Source organism: Protopterus annectens, chromosome 1.part2 (assembly GCF_019279795.1).
Source record: "Protopterus annectens isolate FY-2018-M chromosome 1.part2, PAN1.0, whole genome shotgun sequence".
Lineage (NCBI taxonomy): Eukaryota > Metazoa > Chordata > Ceratodontiformes > Protopteridae > Protopterus > Protopterus annectens.
The window spans coordinates 1205993904-1206017079 of record NC_056727.1 but is presented as its reverse complement, the minus strand read 5'-3'; the positions used below and the strand labels follow the sequence as shown (position 1 = coordinate 1206017079).

The window sequence follows — 23176 nt, the reverse complement described above, 5'->3', positions numbered from 1 at the left end:
AGATTGTTCCTTAGGAAGTGCTACTACTTACAGATCTGTAGTCCAGAAAAGAATGTATTATTAAGCTCTGCTGTAGATTGTTCCTTAGGAAGTGCTACTACTTACAGACGTGTAGTCCAGAAAAGAATGTATTATTAAGCTCTGCTGTAGATTGTTCCTTAGGAAGTGCTACTACTTACAGATGTGTAGTCCAGAAAAGAATGTATTATTAAGCTCTGCTGTAGATTGTTCCTTAGGAAGTGCGACTACTTACAGACGTGTAGTCCAGAAAAGAATGCATTATTAAGCTCTGCTGTAGACTGTTCCTTAGGAGATGGTACTACTTACAGATGTGTAGTCCAGAAAAGAATGCATTATTAAGCTCTGCTGTAGATTGTTCCTTAGGAAATGGTGCTACTTACAGATGTGTATTCCAGAAAAGAATGCATTATTAAGCTCTGCTGTTCTGACTGCACTGAAAACAAGTTTAAAGTTCTGATTTTTGTTGCGAGGACGCCATGCTGCCCATGTGTGGCATGCTCTGACTTCTGTACCCCCTTACAATATGCTACTGCTTTCAAATGTTGCATCATGGCATTAAGGACAGTCACCCTCCAGTAGGAAAAGTTAGACCAGTCACTGTGATCTTCACGGTATAGAACACACTATTGTACATTACAAGGCACGCACTATACTTTTCAAATGCTGTGGATAAAACAACTTCTGAAAATTGTGGTGCATGTTTGAGAGATTGTATGTACTAAGGGGAGATGACAAAGATCAGACCTCATAATAACACCTTTCCCAAGAGACATTATTGTTTGCTATAACATTAATCTGAGACTTCTGACATGAGTGCAAAATAAAAGAAGCAAACTGTAATTATCAGATGCCTGTACAAAATGGCAAGTTTGTCTGTTTTTTTTCGTGACTGTAAATTCTCAGACAACAACATCCTAGAAACAATTTAATCAAGTGTTACAAAGTTACCATCACCTACCCTTTACATCATGCTGCAACAGTGCACACATGTAGTTAAACAAGGATATCCCATTAAGGAAGGGAAAAGGTGAAGTTAGCATCAGTGTACAAGCACATGCACATACATGCATGCACACACACACACACACACACACACACACACACACACACACACACACACACACACACACACACACACACACACAATTGTTATCTGAGCAAGGGAGTGTATGTGGCTGTGCTCTTGTTCTAAACCTGAATAACAACGTCACTAATACATGTCTTGCTACTCAACCTGCTGTTTTGCCAAGTATCTATGCCTCATAGCATTTGAATGTCTAAGTATTGTGAATTATGAAATCTGATTGTATTCTATGTTCACATTTTCTGATACGCCTTTGCCAATCAGATGTAAGTCTGCACATTGTGTATATTGATATCTGGCTGTACTCTTTGTCTATATTTTTCTAAACATGTCTGCCTGAATTTATCACTCAGTGATGTATGTACTGTCTCTTTTTTGGTATGTGGAACTTTTCTCCCCTGGCCTCTGCTGAAAATGGACACATATCCAGTCAGACTATCCCAGTAAACAAATGTAAAATAAAATAAATAAATAAATGTGCAGAGTTCCATAGGTGACCTATGTACTCATATTCCTTTACCTTTTTTTTAAGGGGAGGTAGAAAACTTGGAAAGATTGGATATTAAATAACATAAGGAGGGTGAAAGTCTGGCCCATCTTTACCTCCACAGTACTGCTCACAGGATGAACTATGTAGTCGAACCAGGTTATTTTCAAAATCAATATTGTGTTAGCACCACTCTTCAATTTTGCTGTCCTGCAGACAAGGAGAATCACTTCTGAATTCAGTTGTTCCCATATTGTCTAGGTCTCCCATTAGATATAAATAGCTCCAAACCCAACAGACAACATTCCTTTGTTTTAGTAAGTTACTTATTAAGTAGGTTTCTGCTGCCTAAAATCAATATCATGGAACAGTAGAAGCAGTAAGCACTTTACAAGTCAGATCAGACCTTCCCCACTCTGGTCCCCCTTGCACTGACCCAAGTAAATAAAATAAATGATGTACCTTTTTAGAAAAGAGTAAAAGACACTCAGAATATTAGGAAAGGGAAAATGAAATATGCCTGTGAGACACTGAGGCTGTAAGACCTGATTCTGTCTTGATCAAGTGTTATCTGATTCAGAAGCTGACTTGGTGAGGATTTCCATAATTAAATATCCTGACTACTGCACAGGTTTGCCTAAACTTTACAAGAAAAAGATAGAAAATATGTTTAATTTTAAGGATGGCTGTAGCACACAGACAAAGGTATTAAACCCTAACAAGTAAAGTCTTTAAGTGAAGTCAGACATCACCATTAAGTGTTTCTCATTGATATCATTGTATATAACAGCAAGCAGTCTGTTACAAATAAGGCAGTTCTGCTGAATGTAAGACATGCAGTAGACAGCAAGGAGAATACATTGCCTGTACTCTTGTGATGTTCACTAAGTGTCATTCATGGTTCTCAGAGCAACCACTGCCATTAATATAGTGAGCCTTAAGAATATATATCCCCATTGTCATGGTTCACTCACAATGGGCAGCTGGAGATTTCTCAAGGCTTTGCAGCATTTCATGTCCAAAATGACTGCAGTATATGCAGTTAGTGACACTATCAGGATGAAAGGACTGTTGTGGAAAAAGAACAGAAGCTTTTGAAGAGATTTCTGGAACTTTTTCCAGGAACCTGGTGCTCTGTTTAGTTTCTAAAGTTCTGGTTGTCATATCTGACAGTTACAGTTGGTGTCACAGTTACGTGGCTACTGATGAATGGGTTTATATATATCCCAGTGACAGAACTCCCATGACCTTCAGCAGGCATGTCTAGATAAAGCTTTTAAAAGTGGAACCAAGGCTACCGCTCTGTGATGGCTAAATTGTCTTTGCAGGAATGAATAAAAATTACTGAGTTAGAATTTTTCACATAGTTGATACACTTTAATCCAGATTCAATATGATTGCCTATAAATTGGTATCAGAGGCTGCAACTACTTGTCTAATGCACTCAGTTACCAATATTAGCTGCAACAGTATGTGTGAAAATGTCATTGTAATTTAAGTCATTTTTAGTCTTTAGATGTCAACTGCTGCAGAAACAGTGGCGGAACTGTTTGGTAATTTTACTGGAAATAAATGAGAAAGTAAAGATAGGATGGGAGGGAGGAACTTTTAAAATCAGTGACAGAAGATATTTTCATGGAGAGGACGGTGATCTAAGAATGTTCTGCCAGAGAGGAATGGTGGAATGAAGGTCTATGGAGGTGATTAAGGGTGCTTGAGACAAGTGGAAAGTGACAAGGAAGGGGTGATTACACAATGCTAGGTGCAACAACTGGACAGACTAATTGGACAAGATGTCTTCTTTTGGGATGTGTGTAAGTTTATGTACTGACAAATACTGAGGAAAGATTGAAAAAAAAAACATTGTAGAGGGTGATTGTCATTTGACATCAGTAGAACTTCATAATATAAAGTTCATACTCACAGAACATTTCTGACCCCCCCACCCCATTTACATCCAAGCTCCAAGCTGAAGTTTATTTAAAGCCATTCATATACTGTCTTGTAACCTTTCATTTCCTGTTATGTAGTCATTACCCTCAGATTTGGGACATTGCATTCTGTTACTATAAAGATGCAAGATGCTTCAAGCATGGTGTTATTGCTTCCAATCAGGTGACATAGGAAACACAGCTGATGTGTCTTTAGCAAACAGCTTTAAATTCATGTTATTGAATTTTGCATCAGAATGTATCCCACATTTTTTTCTCTCTAGTCCACCTCTGATCCATGAACCTCTCCTCAGACAGTCATTCATTTCTGGCAATGAGAAATGTATCCCACGTTTTTTTCTCTCTAGTCCACCTTTGATCCATGAACCTCCCCCCAGACAGTCATTCATTTCTGGCAATGACAGCCATATAGCCTAACTGTTCCCATTCAAGCAGGGGTCATGAACCCATAGTGGTGCCATCATCTGCATAGGAACCCTGACCTTTCTCATTATAGCCTCACGTTCCCCATACACATCTCAGTAGGTTACCCAATGGATGCATTCAGTGGGTTTCTGTGTGGATTGTCACCTCTTTCATTAACTGATAGAAACTCTAAGAACCTGCCTCCAGTGATCTCCAGTCTTCGCCAGGGATTCCAGACCCCTTCTCAGAAGATTTCAGACATTGATTCATCACCTTTGTCACACCAATGATCCCTCCCCCCGTGCTCAGTTGATTGTGGGATGCCTTGGTTGTAGTGAAGGCTTTGTCCTTATATATCTGCCAGCTGAATGCATTCACAAAATTAAATTTAAACATAACTCATCTGAAATGTGCAGGATGTTCTAAAGACAATACAAATGTGCAGTGGAAATGTTCTTAAAAGCCTTTGCATGTTTCCTGCAACTCTCACTTGCTCCTCTCATCTGTTTGCCCTTCCATAGCATTTTCTGTGTTTTGGAACCATCATCCGTTTACTGCATATGGTATTTTGATATTGTCACACTGCTGACTTGAACACAAGCAGTTCAAGTCCAACTGCACTAGCCATCTGCCTTGGGTGCCACCCTCAGAGGGGAAGGGGTTAAATGCAAGGCATCCAGCATGGAGAACATGGTTATAACATTCACCTAATGCAGTCACATAGCCACAGTGGTACTTTGAGGATCTGTGACTGCTAGGCACTTCAGATGTTGCAAATCTTTGATACTGGGTACTCTGCAAGTGGTTTCTAACAGCTCACTATGAACAAAATGCTGTAGTCTTTGTATGTAGGGGCTTTTGTGCCATGTGACTGATAGGGTTTCTTGTTCAGTGAGACAGCTGAACGCTGCCTGATTTAAGTTTGCATTGGTTATTTATATAAAATGACCCAAAGCAGACTTTCTTAGAATTGGTTTTATGTCAGTGTCAGGGTACATGGTGCAGTGCAGTGCCTTGACACAGCTGAATCAGCCCAAATGTCAGTCAGGAACACAGGTGGCTCCTTCATTTAGTTAAGGAGCACCCCCCCCCCCCCCCCGCACAATCTGCAGAGCTGACAGCTGCTCTGATGTCTGACTCAGAGAGCTAATAATGTCTCTGTGCATATGTCTGTGCCTCAGCACCTTCTAAATTCTTTTATGGCATGACCTCCTCCTTAATGATGGGGTGAGAGGGCAAGAGAGAGAAAAAGGGAGCTGGGAATGTTTCAGTTTTGTCAGCAGTGAATGAGTTTGTTGCCAAAGCTGTTGGGAAAATATGAGGCCACACTCAACAAAAATGATGAAATGACAAAGGTGCCCTTTAATGCCTAGCTTAAAATAAATAATGTGGATGGCATCTACTTTGCTCCTCTTGACCAGTGGTAGAAGGAAAGGCAAAATATTTGCAGTGTCAGGAAGTTTACATCAGAGGATTGTGAGTTCTAGGCTTATACCAGACACTTAGATGTATCTTAAAATAATATCAGAGCAGTGCAGCATGAGGAGTGTTTTTCACCTAATATGCTACTCCTCAGGTGAGATTTGAAAGCAAAATACTGGCAGACTGTATTCATTATAATTCAGGTATACGTTAAAGATCCCATGACACTGGCCAGTGGAATTAGGGATTCTAAAGAATTATTAAAAAAACTCAGCACCACACTACTTCTACAGTGTGTGTGTGTGTGTGTGTATATATATATATATATATATATATATATATATATATATATATATGTGTGTGTGTGTGTGTGTGTGTGTGTGTGTGTGTGTGTGTGTATCTTATTTAGTAGTTGTGTTATGGGAATGTTTTTTTTAAAGGTAGGGTTAGGATTAGGGTTAGCAAGTATAAGAAGCAATGCTAGCATCCCAGTGCATTCTGTAGATCAATAGTGCTTGAAGAAGTATGACTGGATATAAAACACTTCAACCAAATATGATACAATTATGTGTAACTTGATAACTGTAATTATACTTCAGTAGATTGACATTAAAGACTGACCAAAAAAGGTTAGGAAAAAAAAAAGGATCGACACCCTAATGCGCATGCTCTGAGGCAAAACCTCAGACTATGCAAAAGAAATCTACTGTTTGTGCAGGTGGGCAAGCCCCCAACATCATGTAATTACCAACCCTCAGATCACACAGTCCTCTTCAAAGGGGCATATTCCCCAGTCCTGAGAAATGTCAATCTCACACACCTGCAGGGCATCTGTTTTGTTGACCAAAGTGAGTTGACAAAACAGATGTCAATGCACACTCACTTAGACCTATACATGTATCAGATTAATAACATCCAGGGATAGCCTTGTGCTAATGTAATAATATAAGTTATGTTTTCACTGGTATGCAAACAACTAAAAGATGCTCAGACCTTGAGTAGTTAGGATTGTATTTTTCATCTATACATCAGAACACCAAGTGAGTAACAATACTTGCTTCTTTGCTGAATAAGCCACTTAGCCTGCTTTGGGAAGATTCACAGATCCTTGTTGCCAAGACTTATTTCTGAAGCAATTTACAAAATGTTAGGACATTTCATATATAAAGTCCCACTAATATACTGTGCAATACAAGCAGTAATACAAAAAAAGTTTAAGTACCCAATCAAATATAAACAGGGAAATGGTCACTATATCTCGAAGAAAAGGGAATACTCTGAGAATCAGCAGTCTTGGACTTAATATATGTAAATCCCAGTTTTTGCACATTCAGTCTCACTCTTCCGGGACTTGCACTTATGAGTCTTTGAATTTAAAACTGTTACTTGTGTGCTATTATCGCCATTTTAAAATTTATTTAATTCTCTTTGCTGCTGTGTTCATTGAACATGCATAATGCAAATACATGTGAAGTATGCCTATTATTAGCCCAAGAGCATAGAAGTAGGCACATAAAACACAATAGTAGCTGTCCTTGTCAGTTTAAATACATCAAAGCGATGTAATCAAAACTGAATGAAACAGCACATGATGCCAATAAATATGAAACAATGGCATACTAAGCCAAATGTAGACTCTGTACTTCCGATGGCTGCTACTTCATTAACACAACTTTCCTTTTGTGCAGTTGTGGTGCAGAAGGACTGGAGGATGACAAAGGTGCTTCCATTGCACATGGCTCATGAGTTATGACAATTATGGTAAAACCAGGGGAAACCATTAAGTGTTACAGGATAATGACATTCCTAAATATCTAGTAGGCTAGTAAAGCATGAATTCACACAGCAAATGCCCTCCCAGACCTTGTTAATCCAGTTCCATGATTAGGTCACCGGTAAGATGGACAGCAGGTCTCCACTGGTTGTGCTATGGTTAGGTTAGCAGGGCCTTTGATGCAGTAACTCATTGGAAATATGTCGGTGTTCTAAAGAATGTGATAGTGGAAAGGTTCTACAGGATAAAGTATCCTGATAAATGACTAACGGTATGAAGAAGCGGGATACGGATGAGGGTGACTTGTCTTATGGTAAACAATAATACGTGTGGAATGATGAGGTTTACTTCTAGGGATAATCTTGTTTAATCAGTTAATCAGTAGGATTAACCTTCTACTGATGACAGAGATAGCAGTGCTGTGATCACAGATGGGAAGATCACATGGCTTTCAGGGGGACAGATTATGACTAGGCTCATTTTAATAAGAAAACAAAATGCAAGATGTGCTTCCCTTTGGAGGAATCCAGAGGTATGCATGCAGCAGGAAGGGACTCTAAGATGCATAAAACCATTTGAGGTGATACTGAAATATGTTGCTTAAGGTGAGAAAATGTAGTTGTGAAAGATAACATCATGTTGAAATACCTGGCAAGGAAACTGGTCTCAAGGGATTATGCAGCTGCCTGGTCATTAAAATAGCCATTTCTGCAATACATTTTCCAGTTTTAGAATCCAGAAGGAAACATAGCCATTAGGCTAGTGCACACCAGGTACTAGACAGTTATTAAAAACATAAGGGAGAAGATGAAGGATCTAGAAAATAAAAAAGATCAGGATACCAAGCATGTGCACAGTGTGCTGCAAAAAGGAGGAGACAGAAGGAGCACGCTGTGGATACAGTGCATTGTTTAAGGAAAATGGGAAGGATGGGGCAGAAAAAAAGGTGAGGTGGAGTGAGGACATCAGTAAAAGCAGGAAGGGTAGGCAGTTCCAGACTGACTTAAGACATTTAGTCCACAGAAATGAGGGCAAAGGCATGGAGCATTACAGCAGATGGAATATAAGTCAACATAAGTGCATCGTTGAAGGTCTGAGCATCAGCTGACACTTCCCACCATATCTGAATAAATATACATCTCTTTATCCATGAGCTTTGCTGAAAGTTTGTTCCTTGGTTTCCCTCCATTTATATACCAATCCATTTTCTAAATTGCTTGATCTGATGATGGTCAAGAAACAGCCAGCTGAATAGGGAGGCTGCCATGTTGCATGTGAAATAGCAAAAGGAAAAAATCCGATCTGAAGGCATAATAACTGTAGGCAGTACTAGAAAAACTTGAATAAAAACCAAATAAATTATTATAAGAAGAAACAGACCAGTAACATTGTTTGTTTCTGTCCTGAAGGTATTATAACTATAGGCAAAGCCTGAACAAAAAGTTGATTAGTGACTATTATATGACAGGCAAAAAAGTTAAGTTGTTAAAAAGAGCACTTAAGCTAAAAGTGAAGGTTATGTTATGGTTCACATCTCTTACAGGGAGGTGACATTTTAAAGACAACACGTACTTGGACATTTAAGTATCTTGTGATTTTGTAAAACATGCTGTGCTACCTTGGCAGCAAAAACATTGTCATCTGTCTTAAGACTTTATAGACTTTTACTGCTCTGAATTCCCTGGGACAAATTCATGAACTATGTGCACATAACAAGATCGTGATATGTCTGACCTTTCCCCACAGATGTGGCAGGAACCCACTGACTAGTTGTACCAGAAGCAAAAGGCTGAGGCAATATTATGCAAGACTAGACAGAAGCCCCAGGTAACTCTGAAGGTAATATGGTGAAGACAGGCTACATAATTAACTGCGGATAGCCCAGAACTGCAAAATACATCATACTGAGATTCATACAGTGCTACAGTATATGACAATATAGCAATATAGGTCATATGAGCATGCCAAGCTGTCAGCTGTGCTGACCAAAGCAGTTTATACTGGGGCTGAGGCTTTGATTCATAAGTGTGGGCCAGTAAAGAGCCCTTGCCAATATAGGAGAAATCATATCTCTGTGCTGCTTGATAGCACAATAATCAGTGACACACAGCTGTTCTGTGATATAACACATCCTGGTGTAATGTTAACTCAGTAACAGCAAAGGTTTAGCCACTACTAATATTCAAGGGTATACTTAAAAATCTGGCATGCTGGGAAATTCCAGTGTGCCCTGCTGACTGTTAAGCTGGCCATAATTCATACTTGGTCCTGTATAGCTCATTTCATGAATTACATATAGTAAATTTGCTCATCATGCAATGATAAGTGTACGTAATGCATTTGTGTTTACCTAGCTGTTGCTGTATTTTACTAATGTTCACGAGTTGCAGTTTTGTTGCACAGAAGTGTGTTGAGCCTAAGAGAATAACACCTACAGTAAGACATTTAGGAATGTAGCTGTCTTTCCTTTTCCCATGAGATAACGAATCAGTTCAAGTCTGGTTTGTGTATGTGAAATAAGTAGGAATTGAAAACAATTGTAATGGTGTCTGCACATCTCATTTCAGAATGGTAAGTAAAGGAGAAGTAACAGGTGATAGGAAAGACTTTCAGCTTTTCCCAGTTAGGGGTCACCACAGCAGAACTCCGGTCCCCTCATGATTGGCAGTGGATTTTTACAATGTCGAGTTGCCAGCCCGATGCCAAACCTTCAAAGAAGGCATGCCCATTCATGCTCACACCTATCTGCATGTCTTTAACGTCACTCGACTGTGGGGAGGACATGCAGACTGCACACAGAAGGTAGTGCATCTGAGAATCGAACGGGAGAACCTCTTGCTGCGAAGTGACAACGCTAACTGCTGCATCACCGTGGCTTAGGAGTAACAGGTTATAGTATTTGCAGCAAAGTTGGCACTTACTCAAGCTTCATTAAAAAAATGAGGTTCATTATTTAAATGTCTCCAGATACTTGTATTCAACTGAAATGTTCTATTTACCACACTTCCAGATTAAGGAACATGGGTACTGGAAGGCTAGCATCTCAGCCATAGTTAAGTATGAGATAGGAGACAGATAAGCAGTTCTTTGACATTTCCAGTGACTCTACAAGTACTGCTGACAATCAGCAAACCACTTGTACACCTGATTGTTAACTGAAAATACTAAGCACCACAGCCTGTGTACAAATTATGTCACAGATGATTGGAAGCCCATAGGTTCATAGACTCATAGTTCGTTACTATATACGTGCAGTTCAGGAGGCCACTAAGATGCCCAGCACAAATTCCCAGTTGTCCCAAATCACTGTCTGGTCAACTAACTTGCTCAAGGTCACATAGAGGCAAGTGAAGGCTGAGGGAGCTAAACCCTATGCCACAAGCAGTAACTCATTAACAGATCACAGCCTTAAATCTCTGTTCTTATTGCCAGACTATAAGTTCACCCTGATGTGAATCAAGCATGCAGCCTTCTAATGTGGAGAGACATGCTACTGTTGTGCCACAAGGTCTGGAGGCAATATGAACTGCTAACATCAAACATAAGAAACAAAAAATAACAATGTGATACAAAACATCAGAATGGAGAGGATGAGAGAGTATAAGAATTTGTTTCTGCTTGTCTGTTTTCCTTAATTAACTTTATCCAGAAACATAATGGGACTGCCTCACTATTTAGCTGAAACTTATCGTACTACACAGAATTATGGCTTCAGTGGACATTCACTGCATAAACACTGCAGCAGCACTGCTCATAAGGTAAACCGGCTGCTTCTGGCTCAGTGTTTGTTTTTGAGTTTCCTGTAGAAACTACATTCCAGAGAGTGTCTGTATGATCCAGGAATAGAACAGAAGAGAATATGGGTGTCCCTAATGGGAATTAAGGTTGTTTTCTTTGATGCAGTATTGCTAGGCGCATTGTCATTTCCCTGCAATGGAAGTGAACTGCTTTTAGCAAAGCATTTTAACTTTTGCATGAAGAAAGTCTTCATTTAACAGACAGTTTGAGCCACATCCAAGTGTACTTTATTCTTTATTTTACTTTTCTAATCTTGTTGGTTGCCTGACTTAGTCTGAACTGGTGACCTCTAATCTATCACCCGGGACTGATTACCTTTAAATTTACTAGTGCTACGGCAGAGCTCTCTTACAGCCAGGAATGCAGTGACACTGTTTCCTTGGGAGTTCACTATAAATGTGAAATCTCTGACCCTTTACTAACTAATTAAAACTTGAAAAAATAAAGACATGCTGTTACTGTACTTCAATCTTCTTGTCAATATTTGTTACAGTCCACTGCAAAGAATGATCTTGTCTAGTTGCTAATGAAATGCACATCAACTACTGCCTTTGAGGTGGGCCCCACAATGTTGACAGGTATATCTCCTGTATAAGGACTTCTTTCTGGACAGGGGTGTGAGGTGAAACTCAATGCTTACATTTAATATCTGCAATACATGGTCCCATTTCTGCATTTGAGTGAGTACTGCCCAGGAAAACTAATGAGCTGTGATGAAGTGACGCTCGTGTCTGTGACTGACATTATTTTTGATCTCAATAGTTAGCATGGTAAAAGCCTTGCTGGGTTTTATATTGCCTTAGTTCTTGAGTCCATAGATTGCTATTACTTTTCACTGGAACTCTGTATGATATTCAGGATGCATTGCACTAAAGATACATACAGATTTTTTTTCTGTAACTATAGTAAGAAAATTTAATGAGAGGCATCAAAACTAAAAAACATGAAAGCATCACAGAAGGGACATAAACAGAGATCTGCATCTGGAAAGCAGGAGTTTATTTTTAGCATTAACAAAACATGTACTGCATTTGTCCCTTTAGTTCTATCCTCCTCCAAGCAAGTATGTGGTTATTTCCATCAGATAGTGGCTATATAGTGGGGGAAATGAAGACTGACCTTTCAACTAAAGTTGAAAGCCTTCTGTATAACCACACAAGAAATTCATGCAGTGATCAACTTCATTATATGAATGACTGACTTCTTCTACAATATTTGCATTGATTCACTGGCCTAAGACTGTAGATGTGATGAGACACCCCCCCCCCCGCCCACCTCACTTCTCACTGCAAAGAGTAATACATTACCTTAGGCAGTTGTAGGAGCCAGGTTCTCCTATGTTTCACTCCCCTTCTGACTAAAGTTGTACAGACCATTACTGTTTTATTTTCAGTAAAGTGACATATTGCTTCAAAGCGACATATCTAACTTCATGTCATTTCAAAGGCATACACCAGGCATAAAAAGAGCAATTATACAGAATTAATTACTTCACTTTCTAACTAAATTACAGAATGACAGAGAAACATTTACATCACATAGTCGAGGATGACTAACAGTTCATCTTGGTGGTGTCCCTAGAATTGCAAAATTAATTGTGACAGTGTAGCGAGAAGCTATCAAAATTTTCCATACTATCTTTCTTACAAACATTGTCATTCAGTTTTAATCAGAAAAAAATGTCAAATTACTGAAAATATCACATATTGCCTTGTTTATTCTGTTGAAATTTAACATTAACCATCTGACCTTTTCAGTTTTGATCTTGTTGAGGGATGATATACGCATGAAGTGTTATTAAATAAAACCTCACCAGCAAATATGGGCATCGCTGGTGAAAGTCTGTAATCAGTAAGCACAAGAGGCCATTCCTGTGTAATATTTAGTGTTTCTGCTCATGTATCTGTCAGTTGCTCTATTTTTACCCTCCTTCTCTTTATCTCACAGTCAGAGCTGAGCAGCAGTATCTCCATGCTAGTCGCTGGGAATGACAGAGTCCAAGCTATTATCAGCCAGCTGGAAGATATCTGCAAAGCCATTGAGGTAAGGCATGGAAGGAATGAACCGACCGCAATGAAATCTGATCAGTTACCAAGACATCTGATTCTGACTGCTCTCAACTTAATATAGCCTGCTGGAAAAAGTCAGTTAAAGTTAATTACTGCACTCAGTCAGCTATACTGAATGACAAAATAAGTACAACACAAAGAACATAGAGTGGTATACATGATTCACTGGCTGTGTCATAAATTAAAAGCTGCTTTTGATTGGGTGTGTTTCAAAATAGATTTATCGCTAGAGTCGTGGGTAATGAAGGACAGCCCCTTTTAGTATGCCGTGTATCCATGGCTGTCAGTCTCATACCTCAAGATTCAGGAAGAAGGCCAAAAATAATGATAAACTAGGGGCCCAAATCAGGAAATGAGAGGCATGAATTTGTCCTGAATAAAGCAAGTCATGAGGTGAAGAGGATTACATGGTAAACAATACCACTTACATTTGTCACAGGGCAAAAGTGTGAATAGATGGTGGTCATGCAGTAAGAGGAAAGGCATGAATAAGAGAAAAACATAAAACTGATTTCAGGAATATTGTTGCATCTTTTGCAAGATATGAACAACAGCATGGCATAGTAAGGGAGGCAGTAGGACAAAGTTAACACTGAGAATAATTAACTTAAGGTCCAGTTCTGGAGTTAAACAGGATCTGCTCAAAGCAGGATAGATGCAGCTTTGGATACACTCTGAGTTTAAGAGAGTAAGCCTCAGTACAGAAGTAGCAATGCTTGCTGCCACTGAGGGCAAAACTGAGTTATAATGGCAGTAACAGTGTGACTTATTTGCCTGGATTTCAACTGGAATATAAATGTGAGAAACTGATGGGGTGAGAAGCTTTAAATAAGGAAGATATGATGAAGTCAGTGCTACACGAACTACATCCATGTAGCTTAAATTGTGAAGATAATACTTGAATTCAAAAAAGAACAGAGTAAGTGTAACATGACTGATCAGTGAATAAGGCTGAAAATGCAAATAAGTGAATAATGAAACATAGGTTACAGACTAGCTGGCACTCCAGTTGTAGACAACAATCTAAGGCGAAGGGAAATAGATTGTGTCACATGGTATAAAGAAACTGGTCATGTGATAAGAGCACCAGTGTTGGTTAAATATGGTTTCCAGGGAGACTGTAAAAGTGCAGACTGAGGCAACAGCTGGCAGTGTCAATTAAAGTGAGCAGTGATGTTAGCAATACGTTTTCTGCAATGAAGGAAAAATACCAGTGTAGGTCAGATTGAAAAGAGCAGTACAGACCCCCCAGTGTAAGTAACAAAAGACTGTTTATAACTATAACAATGACTTAGTTGTCTGTATGATAAAAACAAGAAAATAAATGAGAAGGTAAGTAGAACCTTGAAGTCAAAGGTAACCATCAAGATAACGGTGGAAAACCTAGACCAGAAATGAGAATCTGGCCATTTAGCCACTCTGACATTATAGAAAAATAACATCATAATTAGTTATTACATTCAGAGTCACAATGTAGGTGGTAATGTGATGTTAAAAACTGTAAAGATGAACACGTCAGCTATTTTCATGGGACACCTATAGTCAAATCTTTAACTGTCATTAGCAAAAAGGCAAACTTTTCCTTCCATAGCTTTTATATTGTCTCTTAATTAAGACACTAGAAACAATTAGTCAAAGTTGCGATCCCAATGACACCTGGTGTGGGAACAGAACCCACATTCTTCACCTTTCATTTACCAGATTAGGCACCATTTATTATGACCTTCTCCTCCCTTTTGTACAGCCAATGATTTTCTCATGCTGCCACCAGAGGCTCTACGCCAGGTCTTTTATATTTTATTTATTTATTTATTTATTTATTTTATTTTATTTTACATTTGTTGACCGGGAAAGTCCGACTGGACACATGTCCATTTTCAGCGGAGGCCCGGGGAGAAAAGCTCCAATAGTACATAGTAGGTTACAAAAAGTTCCAATAGTACATAGTAGGTTACAACAATGTTTGACAGCTAACATACGATTGTAGTTATGCACTAAATACCCAGGGAAGAAAAAAGTTACATTAGTATGTACAATAACAATTATAAAGAGAAAAACAAAGCATCATATAGTTAGTATACACAGGTAAGAAAAAGTTACATTAGGATGTACAGTGAACAATTATTATAAGAAACAAACCTACAAGTAGTTAGTTTTAGGGGAGAGTAGATGGCTTGAGGCCTAGGAGGATAGTAATTTCACTGAGGAGGTTGAGGGGAGCTATGGGTTAGTCTGGATTAGAACATTGGCAAAGCCAGTGGGATTTGAAGTGGTGGGAGAGGCCATTTCTGAAAGTATTTAGGAGGTTGATTCGGTGAGACTAGGTGGAAGAGAGTTCCATATTTTACCCACTGTGTTTGAAAACAGAGAGTCACCTCCTGAGTTACAGGATTTGATTGTCTGCGAGTAATCTGTGAGATGATCTTAGTCTATTTAGGTTGGTATAAGGGGTAATTATTCCAGACAGGCCGGGAGTGTTTTCAGGTTGAGAGAGTATTTTGTAAGCAATAATAAGTTGCTTCTGTAGAAGTAGATTTGGTAGTTCTATCCAACCTAGGTTCTGAAGATTAGTACAGTGATGGGTTTTGTAGGGCAGGCCTGTGGCAAATCTTGCAATATGATTATAACAACAAGAGAGTTTAGATAGATCCGATTTGTTGGGATTTGTAAGTATGGGGAGGCATACAAGAGGGTAGAAAGGAGATGGGTGCGAGCAATGGCAACTTTAGCCGTGGGAGTCAGAAAAGATTTTATTCTATAAAGGGACCCCAGTTTCTTATTAACAGTTTTGATAGTTTGGTTGATGTGCACATCAAATCTGAGTTTGTTGTCAATGGTAACCCCTAATAGCTTGGTATGAGGGTCGGGGGTGATGGTGGTTCCATTGTTGGATTGTACACAAAAGGGAAAAGTTGGTGTTTTATGGGTAGGATGGAAGAGTAGCATTTTCGTTTTTTTTGGATTAAGGATCAGTTGGCGTTCTGATAACCAATTCTCAACTGCAGTGAAGCAGTCTTGAGTTTTGGATAATAGAATAGTTGGGGATCTATCTGAGCAAATTAAAGTCAAGTCATCAGCATATTGAATACATGTAGACTCTGGGATGACTTTGTTAAGATCATTAATAAAGATGGAAAATAGAAGAGGGCCAAGTATGGAACCTTGGGGGACTCCTATGGTGTTGGGTATGAGGTCGGAGAGCTTGCTTTGCCAGAGCACAGCTTGTTGCCTATCAGAAAGATAGGCATGAAACCAGTCTAGGGTTTTGTTATCTAGATAGAGAGTTTTAGGGTTGCATGCAAGAGTTTGTGGTTGACCATATCAAAAGCTTTTGATAGGTCCAAGAAGAGGGCTGAAGAAATTTTTTGTCATTCGGTTAAGATTGATAGTGTTTGTGAAAGAGAGGAGAGCGGTAGTAGTGCTATGTTTGGGCCTGAAGCCATGCTGGGAGTTGGTTAGCAGGTTTTCCTGAGTTAGGTAGTGGATGAGTTGTTTGTGAATACTTTTTCCATGATTTTTGCCAGTGGTGACAAAATGGCTATTGGTCTGTAGTTTGAGAGGTCAGTGGATGAGCCACCTTTATGGAGGGGATGACATGGGAGATTTTCCATATGGAGGGATTGTGGATTCAGTTATGGTCCGATTAATTAAGATTGAGATGGGATAGGCTATAACATCCGCAGCTTTTGTAGAAAGTCTGCTGGAAGTAGGTCTGCCGCGAGAGTGGTTGGCTTTAGTTTCCTTAGTAAGGATCGGATGTATGCAGTAGGGACAGGTTGTAGGTTGAATAACGGCGTGGTCTTCTGGGTGGGACTTGTGGTTAGGGAGCAGGGGCTACTTGTTGGTTGGCTAAGGATTTGATCACATCGATGAAGAAGGTATTAAAGGATGTGGCCACTTCATCTGGGTTTTTCATAGTTAGGTTTGCTGGTGTGTGGGTGGAGGACCTGCCTGGATGGAGAAGTTTGTTTATTCCTGTCCAAAACTTTTGGGGGTTGTTTTGATGTTTATGTTGTAGTTGGAAATAGTAGTTCTTTTTGTCCATTAAGATAGATTTTTTTGTGTCATTTCTTAGTTTTTGGAAGTTGGTACGGTCTAGGGGTGTCTTGGTAGTATGCCATTTATTCCATGCTTTGTTTCTAGATTTGATTTTGGCTGTGGAGTCTTTTGATAGCCATGTATATTTGTTATTATAAGTATATTTGTTCACTAACTTATTATATTATAAGTATATTTGTTCACTAACTTGTTGCATGTTACCATGTCAAACACCTTGCTAAAGTCTATACATGCATAATCCATGACCCCTTTCTGAACTACTATTGTGGTTAACCAGGCAAAGAACTTTGTTTGATTAATTTGGATTGACATTCCTGTTATGAATTCAAACAACTTTGAGCCCAGTGCACCCCCAACTCCCACAGAATCAAATGATTAATCTTTAACAATGAGTCTGTGATTTTCCGTATAGTGCATAGTTTGTTCTATCCCCTCAGAAGATAAGTTTTTATTATATAAGCTGTAATGATGGGAAGAATGTTAAGGAAAAGTTTTAGTGTAAATGGAAATGAGGGAAAGGGTAAGACATAGGAACATGCACTAATACCCCCAGCATTTACAAACAAGCTATCTGAATTTGTAGCATTCATGGAACAACAGTGATGTGACATTATAGCAGTTATACAATAGTTTATTTATATATCATTTGCTGACTGGGTTAGCCTCACTGTGCTACTAGCCCCTTTTCAGAGGAGACCAGAGGTGGTATTTATACTGTCAGGGAAAATTTGGCCAGGGCATTGAGGAACTTCCCCTGCCCTTTTCAGTAGGTGCTATGGGATCTTGTATATCTACTGGAACTACCACTAACTCAAGCAGATGGGGCCTCAGTTTAACATCTTTTCTCAAGGACAGCACACTCAGGAGTACAGCACCCCTCTTATGCTGCACTGCAATGCTAGCAATCAATCTACCTGGTGTGAGAATAGAACCCAGAGTCTACTAATTGTGCTATCTGTTGAGCCATTGACATAGCGGTCAGAGAACTGGGAAAGGATTTAAACATGCCTACGTATGTTTTCCCTAGGAGTTGTTGGGGTAAAATAGGGGAAGTACTGCCCCTGTATGAGCTAAGAGGTAAAAACAACTGAATAAATGGCTAAACAAGGCTAGAGGCAGTGTGGAATACTCTAGTGAAGTGAAACATCAGCAAAGTTCGAAGTGAAGTTATGCACACACCTTCTTCACCAACAAGATAGGAAGATATAGTTGTAATCTTGTAAGGATGGAAGGCACACTGGAGCTATTGTTGATATCAGAGATTAGTATGACAGTTGTTATCTGGATCTCCCTGACTGTAGCTACAAAAAAAGAACAGGATCATTCCCGATGCCCTACAAGAAACGAGAGAAACTTCATATAGGTAATACTAAAACCATTAAAGAACAAGCACTGCTGGACCTGGTGTTGTCAAATGGGATAGTATGCAAAGTAAACCCTAATGAAATACTACATTGCAAAAGGCAGTGATATTAAGAAAGTGGTTGTTCAATCTGTAGCTAGTTGATATGCCCAGCATCTTCAGACCCCTTTGTGCATTTCAGGGGAATATTAAGTAGAATTAGTTCCAGTAAGCATGACACATGATTTCAATAGCTTTCAGGAAGAGACAGTAAGGTCAGAAATTATGGTTCATTTCAAGAATGCATGAGTTGGCCAGCCTTATAGGCTTCAGGGATGTCAGATAGTTAGATTCTACAGTTTAACCAGTAATAATAGGTAGATAGTCTCAGCCATGGTGCTTTTATGTGCTGTTAGCATCTATACTTTTATGAATATGATTTGCAACTTTACGCTAAAACCTAGAATTAATTATTCATGATCTTCTGGGCCTTAGTGCCACATTGAAATTTAAAAAAAAATCAGTATCTTTAATTTGTTGAAATAAAAAGGATTTATGTTGTAAAATATGTGAATTCTATAGACAGCATGCTGAAACAGACCTTTTACCTGTTGTAGTTTCAAAGAATTGTATGAAAAGCAATCATTCTCCTGCAGATATTTACCTAAATTCCATTTTTTTATTTAATTTTTTTTCAGGATATGATTTTTTCACTGTACATTGATCTAAAATGAATTTTTATGTATATCATGGTATCATATTATTTGAATTATATAGTCATGTAAGTGGCAGTCTGTATTCTGAAGAAACTGATTTATTTATGTAAAGTGAAAATTGTGTCAGCCTCAGGCAAGTAAATATGGAATGCTGTAAAACTGTAAGTGATCATCTCTCCCGTTCCTGCAGGACAACAGCAAGCACCAGAAAGAAGGGCTGTGCACAAATTTTGATGGTCTCTATGCCCTGTTGGAAGACAAGAAATCAGAACTGCTACAGAAGATCACCATTGAAGAGTCAGAAAAGACAACCTTTGTCAGGTCTCTGGTTCAGCAGTACAAAGAACAGCTGGACAGCAACTCAAAGATGGTAGAGACTGGCCTGCAGACCATGGATGAGCCAGCTGGTGCCGCCTTCCTGATGGTAAGATCCCTTCTGCCCTCTTAGAATCCTAACTAATAAGGGGACACCTAGGGTGAAGGTCTGTTAATGCTGAGAATACTAAACCTATAACAGAAGTGCAGGCACTGTTATACTGCACGCATTAATATACATATGGGATACTATGGCACTGCCTTTTCTTCACAAGTAAACTAATTTAAATAAATAATGAAATAAAGCAAAACAAAGAAGAAGAATATAAACATCAGAAACTGTACACAGCAGTGCTGGAAAAAACATGTAAACCAAGTTCACTAGCAGTGACTGTACACACAACCTCCACAAGATTAGGTATGAAGTTAAGACTCTGTGCTCAATGATCAGACGAAGCAAACCTATTGTCTTATGTTCTCCTTTCAAAAAACTGTTATAGATACAGTCATTCTTTCCTTATGGATTCATATTTTTTAATCAACTATCCTCTTTGGAGCAACCCAGGAAAATTGTTTGGTTAAGTGACTTGCTCTTTATTACACAGTACGCTAATGGACCAGGAAAGTATCAAACCTCATAACCTGAACTAAGGGAAGCAACTCTTAACAGCTCAAAATCTTAATCCTCTATACTCCCAGACAAAATGACATCTACATAGATTCTTGAGGTAAAAGTATATTAATACTGACAATACTAAATTCATAATAGCAGAAGTGCAGGCAATGTCATATTGCACGCATTCATATATATATATATATATATATATATATATATATATATATATATATATATATATATATATACATACATGTAATACTGAGGCACTAACCTCGCAGTAACAACCCTGGTAATACTCTGCAGGAATTGTTATACCACACACATATTAATATATATATATATAATATATATATATATATATATATATATATATATATATATATATATATATATATATATATATATATATATATATATATAAATATATATATATATATATATATATATATATATATACACACACACACACACACACACACACTCACACACACACACACATACGTAATACTAAGGCACTTACATCACAGTATCAGCCTTTGTAATACTTTGTAAGCACTGGTATACTGCACACAATGTATACACCTGTGCTACTAAGGCACTTCTCAACCCCACAGTAAGAGCCTTATCAATACTCCGCAGACACTGTTATACTGCATACATTAATATATACATCTTTGATACAAAGGCACTTTTCAGTCTCACAGGATCAGACCCAATAATACTTAACTGGCAGACCCTGAAGGATAGTTATGGCCAAAAGCACCCTGGCCCAGGATGCAAACTATTAACTGCAATGCTTGGAAAAGGTAGGGATAGAAGGCCAGGTCGGTTCTTTTAAAATAGATTGGGTATTGGCACCCCCAGAGTTTGCAGTGGTGGAAACTGTGGCTGAAGGGGGGGGGGGGGCTTGACATCTGTAGAAGGAGAAGCAAAAGCTAATGAAGTGAGCAAACCATTTTCATAAAGTTGAACAAAGCAAAATCCACCATGGACAGTTAAAGGTAGCTAAACAAATAAAGATAAACAAAGCTAGTCACCATGGCGGGGTATAAAGTTATTTAATATTAAAAGGACAATGCAGATGTAATAAAATCACTTCATAAAATCAACAGCAAGATAAGCGCTTTCAGCTAAATAGTGACTAGCTTTGTTTATCTTTGTTATTTTCATAAAGTTTGCCTCTTAACAGGCTTTCCCTCCTTACTTTTTGTAAAAGGTACAAACAGCTGATCAGACTGTCTCATTTTCTTAGGTCTGTCCAAATAAAATCTCGGCTGACTATGTCCATCCAAAGAATACAATGTTCTTTCCACTATGGTTCATAGGTTAGTACTAAGCTAACTGTCCTTGTGAGCCATTTTAAGCCTAGTCAATTTATCCCTTGTGAGACTCAAACCCTGCACCTTGTGCTTGTAAGGCAAACACCTTAACCATTAGGCTACCCTCCCAAACTCTTTTAGGATTTGGGGAAGAAGACAATGAGGTGAAGAGTACGGTTCAGAATTAGTTCTGTCACCACTTTGGGCATGAAAGTAGCATCAGTTCACGGAGTAACCTTATCCTTATGAAAACTTAAAAATGATTCTTTGCACATTAAGGCTTACAACTAGAAATTCTTAACACATACTAAAACACTGCCTTCCAGGAAAGATACTTAAGGGTAAGTGAAAGTAGCTTGTTCAAAGGGTTCCAGGATGAGTTTTTCCAGGATATAATTCAGAACTTGTGGTGGAGTGTTGTCCCTTTTCTGTGGTCTGAAATGAAATACCCCTACAGGAACTCTGTATCTGGCAACTGTGAGTACAAGAGTTGGTCAAGAGATAGACAAGCTGATGTGTCCAAAACATGTCCCTTCAAATCAATATAAAACAGTCCTGTTTTGTTACATTCTGCCAGATAGTTGAAAGAAGAAATATTTGAGCAGAATTTAGGCCATGGTCTGTAGCGAAGTATCAGAAGGAGAACCATTTCCACTTTACGATGGATGATTTCCTTGTGTTTGGATTCCTATCATCCCTTATAATATTTAGACATCCTCTGAAAATATCTCCCTGGAGGGAATGAGTTAGATCATTCAGGCTGTTATGGTGAAGTGCTGTAAGGACCTTTTTCTCAATGAAAAAGTCTACTCATTGTGGCAACAGTATTGCTTCTGACCTTGCTAGACTTAGCATGTGGGAGAACCAATGTTGCCTGGGCCAAAAAGGTGCTAGTGGTATAATTTTGAGCTGTGCTCCTTGATTGTTTTACAAAGCTTGGGGTGAAGGATATAGAAGGGATAGCACAGAGAAATAGATCACACTCTAAACATTTATTCTCCTTTTTCTCACTGTCATATGTTTAGCAAGATACAAATCAAAGATAGGTAAAAAAAAAATTCCCTGTGGATTACTTATTTGTGTGATCCTATAAGAAGCCCAGCATGCCAGACTGCTTTTGTTGAGTATTATGTGCAACAAATGAACTCCAGCACGAAAACTTTAAAGATGCCATTAGTCAATGCCACTTTTATACCATGGAGATTTTGATATCCAAGTGAGTGGGAGTCAGCTAAGGTCAGTGGGAGAAGGTAGTTCTCTGGGAGTCAGGCTGGAATCCTGGCAATGACGACTGCACCAGTGATTATTATGGTGGAGATCTGCATTTCTTTTCCCCAGAACCAGTCAAACCATTTAAGTATTACTGTGTGAGCACTTTCATCTGTATAATCAGACTTCTTCAGACATTTAACCAATATATTGGTTACATGTTGAACATTGCTTAATCAGTAAAGGGTCTCAGTTACACCAATACTAGCAAAGGACCTGATCAAAGAAGTGTACAATGAATTAACAAAAAATTAAGAAGAAAGATACTTGTTTGTGGGAGTCAAAGTAATAATCTCAACAAAGAAGCAGACTAGAGAAATTTGAAGATGTTTGTATTCAGCATTTATACAAAAGGTGTAAGAAAACTAACATGTATATTTATACCTATCTTTTTATCTATTTATCTATCTATCTATCTATCTATCTATCTATCTATCTATCTTTCGATCTATATTTTCCATCCTAAATGCCATCTACCACTGGCATACGTATGATCTTTAGGTGTAACACTGAGTAAGTTGTCTT

At 38.6% G+C, this 23176-nt stretch overlaps 1 protein-coding gene across 2 annotated transcripts in view; it reads left to right on the top strand.

The window, feature by feature from the left end:
* The window catches only part of TRIM63 (tripartite motif containing 63), a 98422-nt gene that overhangs the window by 41677 nt on the left and 33569 nt on the right, over positions 1-23176 (top strand). For both annotated transcript variants that reach the window (XM_044060062.1, XM_044060064.1), the window contains exons 4-5: positions 12891-12986; positions 19320-19553. In XM_044060062.1, the coding sequence (XP_043915997.1) occupies positions 12891-12986; positions 19320-19553 (330 nt within the window). The remainder of the gene's footprint in view (positions 1-12890; positions 12987-19319; positions 19554-23176) is intronic.